The sequence below is a fragment of the Hippocampus zosterae genome, chromosome 13 (assembly GCF_025434085.1).
Source record: "Hippocampus zosterae strain Florida chromosome 13, ASM2543408v3, whole genome shotgun sequence".
Classification (NCBI taxonomy): domain Eukaryota; kingdom Metazoa; phylum Chordata; class Actinopteri; order Syngnathiformes; family Syngnathidae; genus Hippocampus; species Hippocampus zosterae.
This window is the reverse complement of record NC_067463.1, coordinates 21,020,631-21,038,589: the sequence shown is the minus strand read 5'-3', so window position 1 is coordinate 21,038,589 and position 17,959 is coordinate 21,020,631. Positions and strand designations below refer to the sequence as shown.

The 17,959-nt window shown below is 44.0% G+C and overlaps 1 protein-coding gene across 1 annotated transcript in view; it reads left to right on the top strand.

Annotated features, from left to right (window-relative positions):
- Positions 1–17,959, top strand: part of sorcs3a (sortilin related VPS10 domain containing receptor 3a) — a 116,337-nt gene that overhangs the window by 42,430 nt on the left and 55,948 nt on the right. Inside the window, exons 2-3 of the mRNA XM_052083756.1 lie at positions 4,278–4,345; positions 17,482–17,581. Of these exons, the coding sequence (XP_051939716.1) occupies positions 4,278–4,345; positions 17,482–17,581 (168 nt within the window). The remainder of the gene's footprint in view (positions 1–4,277; positions 4,346–17,481; positions 17,582–17,959) is intronic.

Below are 17,959 nucleotides of genomic sequence, written 5' to 3'. Positions count from 1 at the left end.
TTGAAAAGAGGGAGAGGCAGATAGAGAGAAGCTAAGTGATTAAGATTGATCAAAGAAAAGTTTCGAGCAAAATAACAGGATATGTCGTCATCGTTTTCTCTCTCACACATACTCCACACCCACATGCTCTTAAACCAGTGGGTGAAACTTCTTGATGAATAGCAGAAATAAATGTCATGGTCATTTATGTCATTCGAGCACGCTACACAAGGGGTCAGATGCTTTCACGAGCACATAGAGGGGTCAAAAAAAATCCATAGGGTTTGGAAGTGTCATTTGGTTTTAATCATATTTTTGACTGTTGGTGCACATGATGGATGACCTTCATGTGCTGGACAAGAGAAGGGCAAGATGTTTTTTTTACCAAGACTAAATAGAAACTATTTGATTGTTTTTTTTTAAAAAGATGCCCGTGGCAAACTATTGCAAGGATTGAATCTAATCAAGTATGGTTTTTGGTGCTATTTATGGCAACGGTTTATTTAGATATCCATTGACATGAGTGCAGTCGCCTTTTCTCCCGACTTGCTAACTGAACTGAATAGCTCTGGGAAATGTGTGATGGTCAAAATGTAACCATGACACACTAAAAATGAGGCTTTTATCTCCATGTCTTGCTGGCTTTGTATGACCTTTTTTGCTCTAATTGGTTGACAGAGACTTTCACAGCTGCACTCAAGCTTGACAAGTAAAGTGTTTCTAAAGACTTCTTCATACCATCATGTGAGAAATGAACTTCCAGCAATGTCATGCATGTCAACAAAAATAGCTATTTTCCAGAGAAAGCCAAATCCTTTATCGTCCACCGAAGCCAATTAATTTCTAAGCTTTGCAAAATAAATAAAAATCAGCTGTCTTGTCCAAGTATTGTTTACGCTTTATTTGTGCAGTCATGGGCTGATCAAGAAGTTTGAGATACAATAGTCCATGTTGTTGACATATAGCTAGGTTCATGATGTGGTGAAATGTGCTTATGCATTGCAAAACAAGACAAGGAAACCAGAGGAAGTAAGCAACTTTGGCATGCAGGACAGCAGATGCAGTCAGCAGTTTCCACGACTACGTCAAAGCAACACGTTTTGATGTTAGGTGTCAATGTGAAGTTTGTATGGAGTGTGGGTCAATACCTGTGTAAAAACAAATGTTTCCTTAATAAAGAGACCAATGCAAAGGTGGACAATTACCGTATTTTCTACACCATAAGGCGCTTCACATTATAAGGCGCATCTTCGATGAATGGCCTATTTTAAAACTGTTTTCAAGTATAGGGCGCACTTCATTCTAAGGCGCATAGAATAGAAGCTACAGGACAATAGTGGCTGCAGTTGCATGATGAATCCACTAGATAGAGCTATGCTAAAGGGAATACAATACAATACAGCTTTATTCATATGGAATTTTCACAACCGCTGGAACTCTAACAAAGCACTTAAACAGAACTTTCAAACTACTACAATCAAAACATTGATTCATATGTAGCTCACAGATGCAGCTTGAAGTACAACGCGAAATCCAGAAAAATACAGGGTTTATTCATTGGCAAGCCGTGAGAACTGGTCACAAGCAACGACATGAAACATACATACAAATGACATGACAAAACAATAAATGAAAGGCAAACATTATTAAAACATTTGATTCAACAAAAAGGCACACACACTGCCTGAAAGTGGAAAGGGTGTCGGCCGCAGACGCGCTCCACCAGGCACACTGTGGAATAGGGAACAGTCCGTAGAACCTGTGGGGTCCAGGTGGTTGGGTCATTCTGTCACGTAGTAAGGTGGTGGTGGACCCCAAAAAGCAGGCAGGAGGGAGGAGTAGGGTGTATTTGAAGAATTGTATTTAAAACATAGAAAACTAAATCCTAAACAAAGTCCAAAGTAACAAACAAAAACCATGATTAAAACAGGACTGAAGCTAAAACATAACAATGAACTAAACATGACTGAAACAAACATGACAGTAGCAAGAAGCAACAATGACCCAACACTGAGGAGCCCTACAGTGCCACATGTTGGTCCCTAAACCGAATCACAACAGTGTCTGGTCCACGGGATCCTGTAGGTCAGGACCCAACCTCCCGAGTAGTTCCCAGGAAGCTTCCTCCATCCGCCACCTGGAGGACGCGCCTCTATGCTGACACCCAAGCGCGAGGCCCATTCCATTTAGTCAATGACATCTACACGCACAGAAATGTACATTCATATATTTGATCACTCATTCCTTGACATTTTAGGGGAAGACAAGCTTCCCTTGCAGTCCGAGAGCAATCGCCACTGATATACTGTATATATATATAAAACAGTCTTGTTCATGGTGCAGAGGTGGGTCGGTTGATATCCTGGATGATTCATAGGTCTCCCTGCTCCAACATACCTGATTCAAATGATCAGGGTCGTTATCAAGCTTCTGCAGAGCTTGCTCATGAGCATGAGCTGGTCATTTGAATCAGGTTTGTTGGAGCAGGGAGACCTATGAAACATCATAATACCGGCCCTCGAGGATCCGAACTGCACACTTCGGTATTTGAGAATGCAAAAACTGTATCCCAATTGCTGTTTGGAGGTATATGGCCATCCACTGTCATCATAGATCTTCCTTTAAAGCATGCTTCCCAGGTGCTCAATTGGATCAAGGTTTGAGGATAATTGTGGCCATACACCCGGTAGTCCAGTGGTTAGCGCGTCGGCTTCACAGTGCAGAGGTACCGGGTTCGATTCCAGCTCCGGCCTCCCTGTGTGGAGTTTGCATGTTCTCCCCGGGCCTGCGTGGGTTTTCTCCGGGTGCTCCGGTTTCCTCCCACATTCCAAAAACATGCATGGCAGGCTGATTGGACGCTCTAAATTGTCCCTAGGTGTGAGTGTGAGTGCGAATGGTTGTTCGTCTCTGTGTGCCCTGCGATTGGCTGGCAACCGATTCAGGGTGTCCCCCGCCTGCTGCCCGGAGACAGCTGGGATGGGCTCCAGCACCCCCCGCGACCCTAGTGAGGATCAAGCGGCTCGGAAGATGAATGAATGAATGAATGAATGAATGTGGCCATACAATGTGTTTTTTGTCCTTTTCCTCTCAAATCATCAATGGTATCTTATGCAGGGTAGGATTGTTCCATGGGCATTTTTGTATTGCAGAAGGCATGGCACTTTTATTATTACTTTTTTTTTTGTTTAAACCATGGCAGGAAAGGGTTCTTTAGAAACTCCAACTATTTTGCTGAGATAATTTTGTCTAAAATGGGACATCCATCAATGCTCGTTATTCAACTTCATAACATCATTCCTCCAACTCCTTGCTATTTATAGGCTTAGTGCGATATCATGGCCATCCATAAACCTGCCAGATCTCTATCTGGAATTCATCAGTGCCCACTCTCCAACCCACCGCTTGTATTGCCCCCACCCCCTCCCCCATAAAATAAAATAAAATAACAGCAGCTCAACCAAGTCCACATTCTCCTTTTCAGCAACAATATGTTTGAAGCTCTCGAGTGTGGTTTCATTCAGTCACAGTCATGAGACAGCCCTGCTTAATCCAAGGACCTGTTGATAGCAATGAATTCTGGATTCTTTGTGATGCTTATCCCCCTTGACCTCCGTGACGCTTTAGACATTAATTATTGACCAAACTTGACAGACTTAACTCCCATTGGATTTCATCTCCACCTCTCTCCTTGTTCAAGTCATATAATTCTGGTGGGTCCTTTGTCCTTGCGTCCACCAAGAGTCTGAATGTCAACTTCTACACCCTTGCACATTATTCTTCAACGCACATTTCAATAACATAACACAGCCAGCAGACCTCCACTTACTGTATGCAACATTAACTACTTTCTCCTTCCTAACAGCCAAAAGCAATCATCATAAACTATCCAGAACTGTGTTGGATGCCTACATCCTTCCTAAAACTCCTTTGAACACATCCCCATAGAACATGCAGTGACTGCTAGTCAGCGTAATGATTAAAATGGCATTCTCCCGTCTCTAATTTGACAGTTTTGTTTTTTCTTCTTTCATCTATCCTGGTGCCAAATCACTATGCCACTGTTATTCCTCCTCCATACTCATCACCGTTCATCTAACCTGTCGCTCCTCTTATCGGGCCAGAGCCATGCCGTCCCTCATCTCTGGCACTCACTTCCATAATAGTTAAAAAAGAAAACGGAGAAAATTATCACCTGATTACACATCTACCATAGTCCACAATTATTTATTTCCACATATATTTGTTAAAGTGAACCATTCTTGTTACAAGGTTGGTAAAACTGAATTCTTCATTTCCAGGTTATCCTGATACTAACCAAGCTGTACGACTTTCATATTGGCAGTGTCACTGAGAGCACCCTTTGGAGGTGAGTAAAAAGTTTGTCATTTCTGAATGGTCCATCCATCCATCCATCCATCCATCCATCATCTACCGCTTATCCGGGGCCGGGTCGCGGGGGCAACAGCTTTAGCAGGGATGCCCAGACTTCCCTCTCCCTAGCTACTTCTTCCAGCTCTCCCCGGGGGATACCGAGGCGTTCCCAGGCCAGCTGGGTGACATAGTCCCTCCAGCGTGTCCTGGGTCTTCCTCGGGGTCTCCTCCCGGTGGGACATGACCGGAACACCTCACCGGGGAGACGCTCAGAGGGCATCCGAATCAGATGCCCAAGCCACCTCATCTGGCTCCTCTCGATGTGGAGGAGAAGCGGCTCGACTCTGAGCCCCTCCCGGATGACTGAGCTTCTCACCTTATCTCTAAGGGAGAGCCCGGACACCCTGCGGAGAAAACTCATTTCGGCCGCTTGTATCCGGGATCTCGTTCTTTCGGTCACGACCCATAGCTCGTGACCATAGGTGAGTGTTGGAATGTAGATCGACCGGTAAATTGAGAGCTTCGCCCTTTGGCTCAGCTCCTTCTTCACCACGACAGACCGATACAATGTCCGAATGGTCATTATGTCTAAATATGCACCACCAGAGCAAATACTACAGTGGGAATGTTAACATTGTTTTTGTTTCCTCAGTACAATGAGCCCAATGTGGTCTGGTGTCAAACCAGTCACTCGGGGATATGGTTCGCGATTGGCTTTTCCTGGTTTATTATCATTTGAATCGAACACATGCACATTACGACACACTCACGAAGAAGCAACAGTTCTAATCTATTATTTGTGGAGATTGCAACTCCTTTTCATCATTCTGAAACACAATCAAATTTTATAGAACATTTTCCTGGCCTGGATTTGGACAGTTCTTCTGTCCTGTAAAATAATTACGCATCATCAGCTCCAAATGGTTGTGCAAGATCATTTGCAGCAATTGTTCAATTTCAGATGAACAATCATCCGTCATAAAGTTTGGAACTCGTGTTTGGTTTTCACACATGCTGAAATAAATGAGTTGCTGCTGGAGTCATTGGCCATTAGAAAGCATTGACTGGCTTGGTACGGTGATCATTATAAGTTTGTTGTTGGAAAACAACAACAAAATAAATGTCATTTAAATACTTATTTCTGCTTCATGTTACACATCGACCATTACAACGTTTTGTGTACAAGGAAAATCAGGCAGCTGAATGCCGACTAAGGTTTTTAAAAAAAAATGTTTTTTCACATTGAGCGTGTGTGTGTTTGCGCAAGTGCCTGTGCGTGGGTGCGTGAAGCGACTTGTGAGAAGTGGATAGATAACATTAGCCTCAGCTGCTGTTTGCTTTCACTACTTTCAACACGCGGTTCTATGCTCTCAGACGAAATCAGTTCAGTGTGGGAATACTGCTACTTTATTCCGCTTCATTGTCACATGCAAGAGGTCCAGACATATGGGGGGAGGGGTTTAGTCAAGCTGCTCTTTCGGTAAGCAGCAGGGCCATGCACAGATAGACCCAAGTGATGCCTTGGTTGGAAAAAGTGACCTTTTCCTTGAGCCTAAAACAAAACACACACACACAAACACACATACAGGCACAAAAAATGTCAGCCATATATTCGTCCATGAAAGTGTTTTATGGCTGATGGGAATTTGTATGAGATTTTGCAATTTATAATGCTGGTGAAAACATTAAATGGCTACTGGCCCAACATTAAAGCTGCAACTATTGAAATGTCTTGCCTTAATACCTTTTTATACGACGAGCGACACCGCAAGCAGAAAGCAAAGCCTTCAATGTTTTATGCTAACGAAATCCATTATTTCTAAGTCTAGTCCATCTGTTTGCCAAATTGTCATGTTTAATGAAGAGAGATGGTTGGGGGAAGGGGCAGACAGACGGCTGCTTTTCATTTAAAATCCGAATCATCTTGATATGAATACCTGAGGAAAAAAGCAGAACCGCAAACATTTTGCAGTATAATGTGAATATTTTATAATTACAGCCTCCTGTTCAGAGCACTTAGGATCGTTGCAGCGTCTGCTGTGATGCAGACGTTGTATCAGTCTGTCATGGTCAAGAAGGAGCTGAGCGAAAGGGCTCAGTGAAGGGGTCTCAATTTAACGGTCGATCTACGTCCCAACCCTCATCTATGGTCACGAGCTAAGGGTCGTGACCGAAAGAACGAGATCCCGGATACAAGCGGCCGAAATGAGTTTTCTCCGCAGGGTGTCTGGGCTTTCCCTTAGAAAGGGGCTCAGAGTAGAGCCGCTTCTCGGGGCATCTGATGAGGTGGCTCGGGCATCTGTTTCGGATGCCTCCCTGCTGAGGTGTTCCGGGCATGTCCCACTGGCAGGAGACCCCGCGGACGACCCAGGACACGCTGGAGAGACTATGTCACCCAGCTGGCCTGGGAACGCCTCGGGATCCGCCAGGAAGAACTCGATGAAGTGGCTGGGGAGAGGGAAGTCTGGGCTTCCCTCCGAAAGCTGCCGCCCCCGCGACCCGACCCGGATAAGCGGTGGGAAATGGATGGATGGATATATTTAGTGGTCCAGTGGTTAGCGCGTCGCCTTCACAGTGCGGAGGTACCAGGTTCAATTCCAGCTCAGCCTCCCTGTGTGTAGTTTGCATGTTCTCCCCGGGCATGCATGGGTTTTCTCTGTGTACTCCGGTTTCCTCCTACATTCCAAAAACATGTGTGGCAGGTTAATGGAACACTCTAAAATCGGCCCTAGGTGTGAGTGTGAGCGCAGATGGTTGTTTGTCTATGTGTGCCCTGCAATAGGTTGGCAACCAGTTCAGGGTGTACCCTGCCTACTGCCTGAAGACTGCTGGGATAGGCTCCGGAACACCCAGCGACCCTTGTGAGGATAAACGGATGAGAAAATGGATGGATGGATATTTAATTTAAACACCGACATGTTCACTGAAACCACATATTTTCCAACAAAGGTCCACTTGCTTATATAATGAGAAGTGCCAAAGTTATGCAGTTAAAATCAAAGTCAAGTTAAGTCTCATGATCACCGGGTCAAAGCCACGTTGAGTCTTCCAGAGGTTTTAGCCAAGAAAGTTGCAAAATGGGCAATTCCATCTCTGGTCTTCTCTCGCTCGCTCGCGCCAACAATGATCTATTGACAAATATTGCTCGCTTTAGTTGCAATATGTTTTGGCACAAGAGCCACTTTGGATCTCCAATCTCAGGTGAATTGAAAGGAACAGAAAGAGAAGGATCTTGCTGTGTCTTATCACTTCATGACGACTACTCTGCTACGCAGTCTGAATGGGGTCACTTGCAGGTGAAGAAGAACATTCTCGAAAATTGCATCATTTTGCTAGGCATGCCTGTAGGCGATGTGGTATTTCACAGGTCAGTGCCTCTAATAAGTATCTAACTCTGAGAGACACCCACCTGGTATCTGTGACCTTTGGCAATTGGATTTGCTATTTCCCTCCATGCCTCACCATCATGACCTAAACTCAACAGATAATCTAAAAATAAAGAAAAAATAAAAAGAGCTACTCTTAAGAGACCTGCTGATTGATTGATGTGATTTCTAACCCTTAAAATGTTGTAAAGAAGCTCTTCCCTGTGACCCGACGAAACATAACACACTACATTGAGCAACTTTTCTCACCCGTCCAACCACTATTTTTCTGAATCGTGACAAGCAACAAATGTGAAAGTCAGAAATGTGACTTGCTATGATGAACCCTGATGAAAGAAGCCAAGAAATAGGACCTTTTAGGACTTTTTAGGACTATGTCTCAGACTCCCACATTTCATTCGTCAAAAGCATGATTCTAAATTAACTTTTGTGAAGACCAGCCAATAGTAAAGTTAAATACAAGCAGTAACACTGCCAATGGGCATGTTAAATATCATTAGCTAGCATTATGGCAGAGTATTTATTGGAAATGTAGGAGTCACTGCCAGGCGTGGAACTGATTGAAAACAAAGAATTGGGCATCGTTTGAATTTGAACAAGATTTCGAAACTTGAGGTCACCATTTTCATAAGGACATGGCCATATTAACTTGAATAATAGCCGCAGTCAGGCTTCCTTCGGCGCAACCAGGCCCAAACAGGAGTGGCCTGTTTTAGGTGGATGTTGGAGAGAGATGGCGACTGAGCCATGCTTTTTCCTTTTTTAACTGTACTCTTACCTTTGGTTGCTGGATACTATAATTGTGTGGATTTAATTGACATTCAATTACAGAATAAATTGATGAGTTCCAGTGAATTATCAACATCGCCGATGAGATGGCGCATGACCAGCGGGACCTCCGTGGATTGCTGTTGGGTCTGGCAGGGTCATAGTCGTCGGCGGCAATGTAAACAAAAGAAGGCCAGCTGAGCCGCACTGCACTTTTCAAGGAGGAGGAGAAAGCGGGGAAGGCAAACCGAGCTGTAGTGATCAGTTAAATACAAATGGTGACGATGTGTGGTTCAGAAAATGGATGACTGGATCGAGAGTCCTTCTGTACATTGAAGAAAATCTCGGCTGCGGCTCTCATTCAAATGAATGGGACCGTGCGCATGTGAATATGGTTACACCAAGTTTCAAAATTCATTCATTCATTCATTCATCTTCCTAACCGCTTGATCCTCACTAGGGTCGCGGGGGGTGCTGGAGCCTATCCCAGCTGTCTCCGGGCAGTAGGCGGGGGACACCCTGAATCGGTTGCCAGCCAATCGCAGGGCACACATAGACGAACAACCATCCACGCTCACACTCACACCTAGGGACAATTTAGAGTGTTCAATCAGCCTGCCACGCATGTTTTTGGAATGTGGGAGGAAACCGGAGCACCCGGAGAAAACCCACGCAGGCCCGGGGAGAACATGCAAACTCCACACAGGGAGGCCGGAGCTGGAATCGAACCCGGTACCTCTGCACTGTGAAGCCCACGTGCTAACCACTGGACTACCGGGCCGCCTAAGTTTCAAAATTGATGATCAATTTTGATTTTAGAGGTAAGGGGACTTCGGCTGGTTTTACGTTCATGTATTTTAATACGGCTTTCAATAGCGGCCTAAATATTGTACAAATACAAGTTACGTAATTTTTTCTTTGCCTTATCGGGCTGATAATCACTGTGCTTACCTTTAAAACATATTGATGAAATTAACTGCTTCCAGTCTTCACCAATTAGAGCCGCTTGACATGCTTGAGTAATGGCCACCTCACCTGCTTTTCAATGAATGGAAGCGCTCCAAATGTACATTCCATCATGACCATACTCCAATCAAATTACCAAGTGTGAAAGAAGGCCGGAGAATCGCCACATCTTGAAAGTGCATAAGAAATGGGCGTCGTGAATTGACTTAAGCGCGAATAGGGGTATATGCCCCATGCCGAGGGACAGTGGGTTAACCGAATCATTCTGCACAGTCATTTGTAAGACGAATTGCTGTGCGAATGAATGGCAGTTTGTCTCTGTGTGGCAGTGCATCTGTAAGTGACACAGTGGCACTAATTTTATCACTGAACGTAAATCATGCGTTAATCAACAGTTTGCTCGTTGAATGTGGCATAAATCACCCCCCTGATTGGCTCCTCTCTGTGTAGTCTACATTCGTGAGGGACACAGCTCTCTCTCCTGTTTTTACTTTTAGTGAAGTCTAAGATGATTATAGCGATGGCCAGATCTGATTACATGATCAGAAAACGGCACTGATCACGTGATTTTCAGCTTATCAGGTGAAAAAAATTGTTTTTATCATTTGTTCTCAAAGCTACAAAATCATCCAAATGTGCAAATATCAGGCTAAATACAACAATATTAGCATACTCACGATGTACTTAGTGTTACATGCACACACCTACAGACTAGGGATGTGAATCTCAGCACTGAGGACGATTCGATACACATCTCGATGCACTACCGGCGATGCGATACTTAAACGATACATGGAATTTTCGGGTGACACGATGCGATACGTTTCACGATACACATTTAGTTCAAATCAATGCAATCCGATACGATACAGTGCAATTTGTTGTGATATTGTGCAATTAAACATAATGCAAATACGCAAAGAAATTAAAAAAAAAAGATGGAATTCAGAACTTGTCGGTGATGTGGTGCCATCGTTTTAAGTGGTCTGCATATGTGTGGTGCTGCCGTTGTATGGCTTCGTAGTGCGACATTCTTTGCAAATTACGGAGCTTTTATCAAGCTTTCCGTCTTTCTTTTCGAAGCCGTAGTATTTCCAAACATAAGATCTGAATGTTGCGGGAGCATTAAATACAGTAGTTTCCTCGCTGCTGCTTGCGCGAACTCCACAATGTTTCGCTAGTTGTGTACTGCACTGTATGTGACTCATGGCTTCCGTCCGTATTCAACACAAAATAATGATGGTGCGTTCATCTCCGCTGGGCACAGCGGTTCTGCAGGCAGAGACAGAGCGGTGGGTTTGACTTCATCGCTTGTTTGGAAAGAGAGGTTAGCCCAAAGCTACTCCGAAAGAAGGCTGCTCACTAAACGGCATCGTCAATGAGCTCAGAGTGCGACAGACAGGTTAGCGATTGTGACACCAAATGACAAAACTTCAAAAAGAAGTTTAACGAGTGTAAATTATTTGGTCACAAATCAGCTTCCCCCCCATTGGTTGCATTTAACAAAGTCATAAATCAGTAGTGTCGTTTCCAGATGAGAGAAATCATGTATCCAACAATTACATAGCCGCATGGACGTGTCATATTAGCCCGTACAATCCCCGACATAACAAAGTAAATGTCTCATTTCCCCATGGTAAATCAAATGTATCAAACAGAAGAATTGCTCATTCCATTAAGGTAATGCTTAAATGGGCCATTGAACCAAATTGGTAACATTTGCATCCCGAGGCAATTACATGAAAATACATTTTTATAAAGTATCCTCCACTCTGATATGTATTATGATTAAAGCGAACATTCAATTAGTGTAAATGTCATGGCTATGGAGCCGGAACTTGCAAAAATGTGTGCTTAAAAACCCACTAAGATTTTCAGTACAAAAAACTGATGAGTTCTGAGATGAAGCACGAGACATTCAAATGTTCATCGTGCTTTTAATCAAATTTTGTGTTGGGAAAAAAAGGGGGGAAATAGAACTTTGAGTTTATTTTAAGAGTTTTACAAAAAGCAGTAGGCGGTGGTCGACTGGTTAACGTGTCGACCTCACAGTGCAGAGGTTGTGTGTTTGATACCGGCTTTGGCCTTCTTGTATGGATTTTGCATGTTCTCCCCGTGCATGCATGGGTTTTCTTCAGGTATTCCGGTTTCCTCCCACATTCCAAAATCATGCATGACAGGCTGATTGAACACTCTAAATCAGGGGTCAGGAACCTATGGCTCGCGAGCCATATATGGCTCTTTTGATAATTGCATCTGGCTTGTAGATTAAAAAAAAACATTCTCGTTTGTTTATTAATGCATCCATCGATCAATTTTTCACTACTTCTTTCCTTGTTCGGGCAGTAGTTGGCTCCAGGAGACATTTTGATTGGATAATACTGGCCAATGTAGCCGTTTCTGTGGAAACAGGTGTACACCCCCTTTTGAATCAACCTGCTCTGCCATTAGCTCAAAGCTAATACTAAACGAATAAGATGGCAAAAAGAAAAAAAGATGACGAGTCACGAGACACCCCCCATGCTACGTTCGCATCAAAATACTGTGCGAGAGACAGCAGAATGGAAGCATGCATGCTACTGAGCAGGGTGCAAGCTAACCAGCAGTAACCTCGCGTATGGACCCGGCAAAGATGACTTTCATTACGATAGTTTTGCTGGATTTTTAGCAGTCATGAGGAACGGAAAACCATTCACATTCATCGTGAGTATTATCACAAAATTATTTTAAAGAATACATTCAGAGGCTTATTATACTGACATTTTGTTGAAATCACTTTTAAAATACAGTTTATATATATATAGATATATGGCTCTCACTGAAATACATTCAGGGCGGCCCGGTAGTCCAGTGGTTAGCACGTCGGTTTCACAGTGCAGAGGTACCGGGTTCGATTCCAGCTCCGGCCTCCCTGTGTGGAGTTTGCATGTTCTCGCCGGGCCTGCGTGGGTTTTCTCCGGGTGCTCCGGTTTCCTCCCACATTCCAAAAAACATGCATGGCAGGCTGATTGAACACTCTAAATTGTCCCTAGGTGTGATTGTGAGCGTGGATGGTTGTTCGTCTCTGTGTGCCCTGCGATTGGCTGGCAACTGATCCAGGGTGTCCCCCGCCTACTGCCCGAAGACGGCTGGGATAGGCTCCAGCACCCCCCGCGACCCTAGTGAGGATTAAGCGGTTCGGAAAATGGATGGATGGATGGATGAAATACATTCATTCATCATCCGAGCCGGCGGGGGACACCCTGAATCGGTTGCAAGCCAATCGCAGGGCACACAGAAACGAACAACCATTCGCACTCACAGTCACACCTAGTGGCAATTTTCCCCCGCTTACTGCCCGAAGACAGCTGGGATAGGCTCCAGCATGCCCTGCGACCCTTGTGAGGATAAAGCGAATGGAAAAATGCATGGATGGATGTCCATGCAGCACGGCATTTTGGCAGTTTGCGGTTGAGTGGGTGCCATGAAAGATGCCAGTTCAACACTCCTCTCAGAGTCAGGGTCAGACCTGCGAAGATAGACAGAGTGTTGCCAACATGAGTGTATCAGAATAGGAAAAAAAGTTTGAGCAAAGCTTTGCGAAAACTTTCCGATTCATTTATGCCTTCTCTACTTGCTCTCCCGTAAAACTTTATATTCGCATGTCTGAGTTTTAAGTTACACAAGATTGGCTCTCCGGCTGCTTATCATAAAGAAGAAAGGTAGCAGATAAAGGTACTGCCGAGTCGCTTCGGATGGCTCCCGCTCACCTTCCAGGAGAGCACTTTTATTTCTCTTGAAATAGTGACAAGTGAGTGTATTTACCCCAGTGCTGTCGCAAATGAATGCACACCGTTAAATGAGAATGCAATCAAACAAAAATATTCAGAGCTTGCACAGACTGTGTGGCTTTTACAACTCTTGTGCAAATCAAGAGCCAGTGTTCTGCAAAATATTTGTGACTTACATGTTCCCAGCATGCGACAAGCGCGTCGACGGGGAAAGTAAGAATGATTTGAACATTGACTCTGGATACACAACTCACAGTGAGCATAACATCAAGGGACTGTGGTAGACATGAATGAAAAGTAAGATTCGAAATACTCCATTAAGACGGGGGTTTTTGAAGAAGCTGAGATGCTTCTGACTCATTCGATAATTTGGTAACTATAAACGGCTGCATCAGGATTTTCGTGCCAGGGTAATGGTTTTTGTGAATTTGGTAAATGCGATATGTCTTTAGTGGGCGTTCCTGCCATGCCTACCGGCTGGGGTAGTCCAACAGGGACATGTTATCCTTGACGAACACCACCCTTTTGAATTTGGTGGCTCTTCGGCCTGAGGTTGTCCATGGTAGTGGAGTTTGGGAGACTGGTGTTGTACTTAATGAATAAGTCTACCCGCACTACGATGTGCTCCTTGGGGCAGACTCCCATTTTGACTGCTAGCTCTCAGCGCTACAGAAACGGAGATCTTGCGACAGACCTTTTATTACAAAAGCCAGTAGGTTATTGATATGACAGAGCACGGTCAGGCGGAAAATTTTGTAGTGTGGACGAGGCTAACGTACCGACGTGTGACGCAAAGCATTATTTGCCAAAGGTCGTCTTTGTTGAGTCCTGATTTGGGAAAATCACATCTGTCGGCGATTATTCTGTTGGTGTTTCAAAGTTTCCAGTCCATAAACAAAATGAGAGTCTGTCAGTGACAGACTGAGGGACCTTCTGTTGGTTCTGACCGACCGTCTACCACTGGTCGTTATCTGAGCCCTGAGCAACCGTGACATCATTTTTTCGAATCAACAGCAAGCGTCAAAATGGCCGCCCTCTGAGATGGACAAAAACAGGTGGATTTTGCTGCTTAATTTGAATTTCACAAACGCAACATGAATGACAATACCATGTTTAGACGAGTGGGGCCGCATAGAAAGTAAGATTCATTCATTCATTCATCTTCCGAGCCGCTTGATCCTCACTAGGGTCGCGGGGGGTGCTGGAGCCTATCCCAGCCGTCTTCGGGCAGTAGGCGGGGGACACCCTGAATCGGTTGCCAGCCAATCGCAGGGCACACAGAAACGAACAACCATTCGCACTCACACTCACACCTAGGGAGAATTTAGAGTGTTCAATCAGCATGTTTTTGGAATGTGGGAGGAAACCAGAGCACCCGGAGAAAACCCACGCAGGCCCGGGGAGAACATGCAAACTCCACACAGGGAGACCGGAGCTGGAATCGAACCCGGTACCTCTGCACTGTGAAGCCGACGTGCTAACCACTGGACTTACCGGGCCGCCCAGAAAGTAAGATTGTAAAGAGCATTTTGGACTTGACTTCCCCTTCAACGTTAAGAAAAAAAAATCAAATAACTTAACATTGTTTTTTTTGGTCTGTAACAGAAAAAGACTTGAAGTGCATCAGTATGCCTGGAAAAAAAAGTGAGACTTCCACTGCCACATCCTGCACTGCATATTGCATTTGCAATTACACTCTAGTCCACTACTGCTGAGTCTCTCCAATGCAGTTGTCAGTTTCCATATTTTATTTGTCCACATCAGCGGTCAGACCTGCGGTCCCAAAATCTGCAGTCTGACAAAGGATAAGATCACAAGTGCGAGGATGTGCTGACATGCTTGAGTAATGGCCACCTCACCTGCTTTTCAATGAATGGAAGCGCTCCAAATATACATTCCATCATGACCATACTCCAATCAAATTACCAAGTGTGAAAGAAGGCCGGAGAATCGCCACATCTTGAAAGTGCATAAGAAATGGGCGTCGTGAAGAACCTGAGGTTCTGACTGTGCGAGGATGCTGCTTATTCACCTCAGAAAAAAAAAAAAGTCGGGAGTGTTCACTTTGCCATTATATTATAAGGTTCAGGTCACTGCTGAACATTCACGGTGAAAAAAAGATGAATGTCAAAGAAGATTTTAAACACCAAGAGTCCTCTCGGACTTCATGAAAAAGTTATTCCGTCTGGGAGCAAAATTTAAAGTTTTATACTTTATTTTAAAAAATTCATTCATGGAAAAGCATCTTGGTACCTGGGCGAGCAGTACGATACTTTCCCACTCACTGTCAAGGTTGACTGGAGAACAGGAGCAGTGAGTGGATACATTACAAACGTTGACACTGAGAAAATGTCTTCAATGTCGGCCCTTCTGTGCCTTTAGGGCATTTTTCCCTTCATACATTTGTGTGGCACCACGTTGTTATGGTGTTCATGCAATTTTTTTTTTTAAATCTCACCTGCTGTCCTCTTTTCACTTACCGGTGGTCCACTCCAGATGTGTTTATGTTTAATCTTTTGTTTTACATTCCAAGATCAACTCCCAGAGCTTTAGCAAGCGTGGGTAGCCGTCTTTGTTTGTTTCACACATGACTTGCTTCAACATTTGCCTTTCACTATCTCTTGCTAACACAGACAAATACAACAAAACAACACATGCACATGCACAAACACATTTCTTAATCTTTGGAGAGACAGACTTTGGCATGCAGTGCTGAACTCTTTGGAGGTTCCATTCAATTTTCCTTGCTTCAGCAACCTTGACTCTCATGTGTTTTACTGACATCATACTTACCAATTGAAACCTGCAAATGCTGCCTCCCGGGTGTCCGTGTGGCAATTTTCCAAAGTAATATCAATTATGATTGAGTAGATTTTCCATCAGTGCATTGAACGGCAGTTGCCTTGGGAATGATAGATATGAGCTTGAGCATATCAGTACATTAGCAACACTGAGTCATATTCATGCTGATACCTCAACTCAACTTTATTCATTCAGCATTTTCAAACAAACTTTGCTGCATGACAAATGCTGTACATGGAGTAAAATCATATTATTACTATTATTATTATAGTCATATTATTACAAGAACAGATCCATAAAATACAATACATCAGAAGTACCAGTACTTTGAGAAAATACACAGAACGTGTCTGTTAAATCTTAAGAAAGTGGTGGACAATGGTGCCTTGAGATACAAGTTTAATTTGCTCCGTGTCAACACTCTTATCTCCAGGAATGTACCAGGAATCACAAATCATCAAAATCATTGAATTTGAATAGAGTTGCAATTATTTGTTGCAGCTGAATCCGTGTATCATTCGTTCTTTCGTTTTTCAACAGCCAATCAAAAACATCCATCCATCCATCTTCTACCGCTTATCCGGGACCGGGTCGCGGGGGCAACAGCTTTAGCAGGGAAGCCCAGACGTCCCCCTCCCTAGCTACTTCTTCCAGCTCTCCCCGGGGGATCCCGAGTCGTTCCCAGGCCAGCTGGGTGACATAGTCTCTCCAGCGTGTCCTGGGTCTTCCTCGGGGTCTCCTCCCGGTGGGACATGCCCGGAACACCTCACCGGGGAGGCGCTCGGGAGGCATCCGAATCAGATGCCCAAGCCACCTCATCTGGCTCCTCTCGATGTGGAGGAGAAGCGACTCGACTCTGAGCCCCTCCCGGATGACCGAGCTTCTCACCTTATCTCTAAGGGAGAGCCCGGACACCCTGCGGAGAAAACTCATTTCGGCCGCTTGTATCCAATCAAAAACAAAAAATTAAAAAGGAGACGTATGTTCAATGGCAAAGTGGTTGAGAGTCACTGCTCTTGAGGGACCAAGCCAGCTAACAGGCTCATTCTCACTCCTACATTATTAAAGCCTTTGGTTACCGGAATGCCCACATGTTTTCATTTTAGTTTATTGCACTTGTCATATTTTATTGTAGATCCAACTATTTGGAGGGAATTAATTATTTACAATACTGCTCCCGAAACACTTTTGAAGGGTTACTTTATTTTTTTTGGCTGCCGTATATAATTGGCAGATGCCCTCTAGCCCCATCTTTTTCGATTACCAGATGTTTCACTCCTGTACATGAGGTTGTTCTACTTTCTTCTGTTTCATTCTTGCAAAAATACAGTGACACTGTACAATACACACTTATTTTAACCATCCTTGGTTTGTTAAGCTTCTTAGCTTCTTGAAGCCTACTGACAATATTTTCCTTTTTTTTTCTTTTGGTTGTTCAGATCTTCTGACTCAGGCTCTACATATGAGAAAATGAATGACAAAGTTGGATCCAAGACTGTTCTGAGTTACCTTTATGTCTGTCCAACCAACAAGAGAAAGGTAAGATGCTGCATGTTTATCTAACCCTTATTTATTTTCAGCCGCTATGTGAGGACGAAAATGAACGTTTGAAACTTCATCATTGATTATATTGCTTGTATATCACTCCTATGATGCCATTTTATCATATTTAAAAAATATATACCGTATCTTCCGCATGATAATGCGCACCGAAAAGTCTTCCATTTTCTTAAAAGCTCACGGCGCGCCTTAAAATCTGGTGCACCTTGTTTATGGTCATTACGGTAATATGCCGGCCCCCAAAATAGCTCCTTGCTGGAGACATGCTTACAATATTATAACTTGCTGTTGGTTCAGTGAACTGTTTCGCTCCTTTATTAAATAACTTTTTGTTGCAACTCTGGAAAAAGGAGAGCT